At 44.3% G+C, this 6632-nt stretch overlaps 1 protein-coding gene across 1 annotated transcript; it reads left to right on the forward strand.

The window, feature by feature from the left end:
- Positions 1-222: 222 nt before the first annotated feature.
- Positions 223-6122, forward strand: LOC149408680 (uncharacterized). Its single transcript, XM_089650526.1, has 3 exons — positions 223-239; positions 2562-4506; positions 4749-6122. Exons 1-3 carry the CDS (start codon positions 223-225, stop codon positions 6120-6122), a joined length of 3336 nt encoding a protein of 1111 aa, XP_089506652.1.
- The last annotated feature ends 510 nt before the right edge of the window (positions 6123-6632 follow it).

A 6632-nucleotide genomic window follows, 5' to 3' on the forward strand; every position in this document is an offset into this window, starting at 1 on the left:
AGAAGGGGTGATAGTTTTTGTTGACGATATTTTAGTATGGGGAGAGAATCTTGAATCTCATGAAAGGAGATTAGAAAATGTTTTTAAAAGAGTCAGAGAAGTAAATTTAAAATTCAATCTAAATAAATGTCACTTTGGCTTACAGGAAGTTACTTTTCTAGGTCATATCTTTAGCAGTCAAGGGATCAGGCCAGATGAGTCAAAGATTAGAGCTATTCGAGAATGACCTACTCCCACTTGTAAGAAAGACTTACAACGGTTTTTAGGTATGATTAATTACTTGGGATCTTTTATCAAAGATTTGTCAAAAAAAACAGAACTTTTAAGGACTTTGCTAAAGAAAGACGTCAGCTGGCAATGGGATGCCAATCACGATCAGTCCTTTGTCAATTTAAAGAAAATTATAAGTTCATCTCCAGTACTTATTAATTTTGACATTAAAAAACCGTTAAAATTATAAGTAGATTCTTCGCAGAGCGCAGTGGGCGCAGTTATTTTGCAGGAAAGTAGACCGATTGCTTATGCGTCAAAAACACTAACGTCCAGTCAGCAAAATTATGCACAAATAGAGAAGGAATTATATTCAATTTTATTCGGTTGTCAAAAATTCCATCAGTATATTTATGGCCACGTGGTAAATGTTGAAACAGATCATAAACCACTAGTCACACTTTTTAAGAAATCACTTTCTGAAGTTCCCGCAAGGTTACAACGAATGATGATGTCTCTACAATGCTACCATTTAGACGTCAGATATGTACCTGGTAAATTTATGTATATTGCCGATACGTTATCTAGAGCGCCGTTACCTGATACAGAAATAACAGATGCGGAAAAAGAAATTGACATACATATCAATTTACTGATGTCAAGTCTGGCAGTTTCAGAAGAAAAACTGAAATTAATCACTGAGGCGACGAAACAAGATCAGTCTTTATTAACTTTAATGAAATATTATAAAACCGGTTGGCCGTCAAATAAAAATGTAATTGAACCCTGCGTTAAACCATACTGGAATTTTCAAGCAGAAATTCATGTTGTCAATGATCTGGTATTTAAGGGACCTAGTCTAATTATACCGTCAATTTTACGTCCTGAAATTTTAAAATATGTACATAAAGGTCACTTAGGTATGTCAAAAGCAAAAAGTCTAGTCAGAAATATGATTTTTTGGCCGAATTTTAACTCTGATATTAAAAACATTGTCGATCAATGTCAGATTTGTACTAAATTTAAACCTAATAACCCGTCACAGCCTCGTTTGCCCCATGGTATCACTAATTTTCCCTGGGAAAAGGTAGGTGTAGATTTAATGCATTTCAACAACTCAAATTATCTCATTATTACTGATTATTATTCAAAATACATCGAAAATTCAATGTTACACAATTATAACGCGGAAACTGTAGTCACACACTTAAAATCTATATTTTCACGTCATGGGATACCGTTAACGCTTGTTAGTGATAATGGACCACCATTTCAATCAGCCATTTTTAAAAACTTTTTATATGAGTGGGATATTGAACATACCACCACTAGTCCAAACTATCCTCAGTCAAATGGTCAAGCTGAGAGTTCAGTAAAAATAGTAAAGAATATTTTAAGAAAATGCCTTGAATCCAAAACTGATCCGTATCTTGCTATGTTACATTACAGAAATAGTCCAAAAAATAATTTTCCATCCCCTGCAAGCCTCTTAATGTCACGTCAACTTAGATGTAATTTACCCGTAACATCCAGTCAACTTAGACCAAAAGTCGTGCGATTTAAAGAATATGAAGATAAATTTAAGAGTCGTCAAAACAAAATGAAAAAATATTTTGACAAAAAGGTTCGGAACTTGTCTGAGTTGAAGATAGGCGATAAAGTAGTTTTTAAAAAAGATGTGTCAAGTTCATGGTCACCAGCTACTGTAGTAGAAATTTTTAAAGGATGCCCAAGGTCATATATTGTTGAAACTCCCGATGGTTCAAGATATCGCAGGAATAGGAAACACTTAAATTTAGACAGATCACGTCAGGAATCATCATCACCGCTGAATGGAAATAGTTCATCAAAGAAAGGTGTACGTTTTGACAATGATTTTCATTCCATCCCGTTTTATCCAGGTCCTACAACTTCTGATGAGCTGACAAACAATGAGGCAAGCATTCGAACTCGTTCGGGCAGAATTGTTAATAAACCTGATAGATATAATCCATCTGATTATAATTAAATTTGGTAATTGTATTTCACTTACGGTTTATTACTATGTCATGAATTATGTTTATTTGAAAAGAAAAATTTATATTTGTAATGTTCATCTTGTCTTGACTTGTTTTTCTTTATTAGGAAAAGAGGGATGTTGGTGTTATTAGTATAATGTTATCTATGGCCATTTCCTAATATATTGTCTGTGCTACACAAACCCTAGCTGTCACCACTTGTCAACAGATCGCCAGCTGGGCTGGTTTAATAAACAACATATCAAATACAAACGTGTTATAATATTCGTTCACCACAATACAACACCCCACACTTCTCATCGGGCAAGACAATTTACACCTTATTGTCTCGAGGGAAGTGCGCGACGTTCGTGACTCTACGCGAATATTGTCACGGACGGCGTTGGGGTGGATCACCCATGGCGGAGGCCCCCCTGAACACGAGGCTGAGGCTACAACACTGGCCCTACGCGAGGAGAGCCATAAAGACGACCTCATGAGTGATCTCATCAAACACAATTTTGCGATTGACTCATTGGGGATCACGTCCGCCTCTCGTGTAACTGCGCACATAGTACGTGCAAATCAGCTGATGGAAGATACAACTCATAAACTGACATCTGGCCGATGGGAAACCGGCCTTTTATGGAAGGAGAATAATATCACACTGCCTGACAATCGGCAATGTGCATTAAAACGACTGTGGTCTCTGGAGAGAAAATTATCGAAGGAAAAGGACTTGGCAACCGCCTATGCAGCTGAAATCAACGGACTTATAACACAAGGCTACGCACGTGAACTTACGGATCGAGAGGTAGAAAAACCCTCTGCCCGCAAATGGTACCTACCGCATTTTGCCGTAGTGAACCAAAACAAACCAAACAAGATCCGTGTGGTGTTTGATGCTGCCAGCCGCTGCCGAGGGACCTCCCTCAATGATCAGTTGCTGACTGGGCCTGACCTGCTGACTTCATTGTTAGGAAACATACTCCGGTTTCGAGAGGGAAAAATAGCTCTCGCCGCCGACATCAAGGAGATGATTTTACAAGTGAAAATCAAAAGTGAAGATCAACAGTCACAGTTGTTTCACACATGGAGACCAACAACTCAACAAGAACCACGTACTTACATGATGTCATCAATGATGTTTGGCGCTACCTGTTCACCAAGCAGCGCCCAGTACGTGCGAAACAAAGTGGCCCAGGAGAATTCTGCGTTATTTCCTGCTGCCGCAGCCGCCATCCAAACAAAGTTTTATATGGATGACTATTTGGATGCGGTCGATACTAAAACTGAAGCGACAGCACTCATCACTACTGTCGCCAAAGTGCTGTCAACTGGAGGGTTCCACCTAACAAACTGGGCCTCTAACGACACTTCAGTGATGGCTACTATCCCGTTTATAGACCGAGCCAGGTCAGCCATCACCATAAACAGCGGAGAAGCAGATACCGAGAGAATCCTCGGACTTCTGTGGGATCCTGTCACCGATCGATTTTTATATGCATTTCGCAATGCTGCCGATCCTGAACTGATCAGCAGGCCTACCAAACGCCAGCTGCTCAGCATTGTTATGAAAATTTTTGACCCTGTGGGCTTCGTCGCTTGCCTCACAGTCCGATCGAAGATTCTACTACAAGCTGTCTGGCGATCCAACATCGGATGGGACGACATCATCACACCTGAACACAACGAAAGGTGGATGGACTGGCTGGGACTTCTGCAAGACTGCAAAGTTGCCATACCTCGGCGCTGCTTACAAAACAAAGAGAGCTTCGTCACCCTCCACCTCTTCTGTGATGCCTCAGAGCAGGCATGCTGTGCGGTCGCCTACGATACCGAGGAGATTTATGGGAACACCAAAGCCACCTTTTTGGCCAGCAAATGCAAAGTGGCTCCTCTGAAACCTCTATCAATACCCCGCCTTGAGCTACAATCCGCGCTCATGGCGGCCAGACTGGCAGCAACCCTGAAGAAAGAATGTCGCAGCAACATTGCGCGAACAGTGTTCTGGACAGACTCGACAACAGTGTTGTGCTGGCTGCGCACAGATCCACGCACATACTCCGCCTTTGTGGCCAACAGACTCGGCGAGATCGACGAGCTTACCCGCATTGCAGATTGGAGATGGGTCCCAACCAAACTGAACCCGGCAGACATCGGCACCCGAGACTTCAACACTCCTGACCTCTTGCACTCTGGACGATGGTTCAGTGGACCAGCCTTCCTGACCTCAGACGAGGCAGAATGGCCGCGCGAACGGTGCGAACTGCCTCAGCCTGATGATGGCACCCTAGAAGTGAGGCCTCAATACGTTGGCATCACAACAACTGTGGCAGAGACATTGCCCGAAATCAACAGATTCTCTTCATGGCGTCAACTTATTCGAACTACCTGCACCGTTTTATTAAAAGGTGTCGTGGAAAACACCACGAAAAACCTGATAAACACTTAAGAAGCGATGAAATCAAAGAAGCAGAGGCCCGACGGGCAAGAATATGTCAAGAAGAGACATTTTATCATGACATAAATGCGCTCCAGAAAGGAGATCCACTACCAAGTGACAGCCGGCTCAAAGCCTTGAGCCCCTTCCTTGGACCTGACGGCCTACTGAGGATGAATTCCAGATTACAAGCCCTCAGTAAAGTGCCTCAAGCAGTGCGGACACCGATCATATTAGATGGTGATCACGCCTATACGCGACTTCTGGTGAGACATCATCACCAGGAAGTCGATCACCCAAGTACGGAGAGAACGATGGCTGAGGTGCGAGGCAGCTGCCTTGTGCTGCGACTGCGAACAAATATTCGGATGATCGCCCACAACTACCCCACCTGCAAGATGCGCAGGAGCAAGCCAGCCCCCCCACTGATGGGGCCCTTGCCGCCATCAAGGCTAGCCCACCATGTTCCTCCAATCACAAACTGTGGACTAGATTACTTTGGGCTGATGGAAGTCACCGTATGCAGACATCGGGAGAAAAGATATGGTGCAATCTTCACATGCCTATCTACTCGTGCCATTCACCTTGAGCTGACAACTTCACTAACCACGGACTCCGCTATCATGGCTTTACAACGCATGACGGCGCGCCGAGGCCAACCAAAAGCTCTGTTCTCAGACAATGGTACGAACTTCCACGGTGCTGACAACGAGCTGAAGGATGCCATCGAATCACTCAAAAATGATACCCGGATGAGGGATCATTTGTCAACAAAGGGGATCAAATGGAACTTCATCCCTCCAATGTCTCCTCATATGGGGGGAGCTTGGGAGCGCCTGGTGCGTTCTGTAAAAACCGCCCTGAAGGCCATCTTGCTGGAACGAGCTCCACGCGAAGAGACCTTGAGGACAGCGTTTGCCGAGGCCGAGTGGACTGTAAACAACCGCCCCCTCACACACGTCTCGGTGGATCCCAGGGACGAAGAGCCCCTCACCCCCAACCACTTTTTACTGGGAAGAGCCGGAAACCGACCTCATCTGTCACTATACGACAGGCAGGATGAGGAGGTATGCCTCCGTCGCCAGTGGCGTATCAGCCAACAACTCGCTGATATGTTCTGGAGACGGTGGCTCCGCGAATATCTCCCCACCCTGGCTGCTCGCCAAAAATGGCAACAGCCAGTCATCCCCATCAAGAAGGATGACCTCGTGATCATCATGGACCCCGCCATGCCCCGCAACAGCTGGCCACGCGGTCGAGTCCTTGATGCCACCCCTGCTGCAGACGGCCAAGTGAGGACCGCCAGGATCCAGACGAGCACCGGAATTTACGTCCGCCCCGCTGTGAAGCTCGCTGTAATCTTGCCGGCCCCACCTACCGATGCAGCCTCAACAGTACCACCAGCCCAGCACCATCCCAGAGGGACTGGCCGCCGCGGACAGCGCCGTACCAACAAACGTCCTATTTTTTAGTTTAGCATAGCTAAACGGGGGGAGTGTAACGGACGTAGTTGACCACATTATTTAATTTCATAAAATTTGTTTTACTTTTATAAAATGTGCCTACCCCACGCCACTGGCAAAATCACCACTCCCCGCCACTGGCCATTTTGTTCCCGGCCGCTTGAAAAACTTTGTCTACGAACGGCATCGATACCGCGTCGCCGGCTTACCTGCCGCGTGGATCGATGTCCAGCATTTTTTCTATGTAAAATTTACTAGGAAAATCAATTTTTAAATATCGCAAATGTTTATATTTTACTTGTTCATCCCCTCGGCGGTAGTCAAATAAACACTATTTTCGATATACTACCGCTGAGGAGATATTAAAAAAGCTGTTTTTCATACATATGTACAACCAATTTTGAACAATATTTTTTACCTTTTTTGTGTGTACAAAAATCCAGGAACCTCGTAGCATAGTTAATCTTATCTCTTTCTGAGCGCTATGTTACGGGGGACTTGGGAAAAATACTAACTTAA

Source organism: Hesperophylax consimilis, unplaced genomic scaffold (genome assembly GCF_061612785.1).
Source record: "Hesperophylax consimilis isolate HC1 unplaced genomic scaffold, BYU_Hcon_1.0 scaffold_116, whole genome shotgun sequence".
In the NCBI taxonomy this organism is placed as follows: Eukaryota; Metazoa; Arthropoda; class Insecta; order Trichoptera; family Limnephilidae; genus Hesperophylax; species Hesperophylax consimilis.

What these genes read in the sequence shown, in the direction of transcription:
- LOC149408680 (XM_089650526.1), top strand. An exon ending in CTGATGATGGCACCCTAGAA is followed by an intron (nt 4,507 to 4,748) that starts GTGAGGCCTCAA and finishes AATGCGCTCCAG; the next exon opens with AAAGGAGATCCACTACCAAG.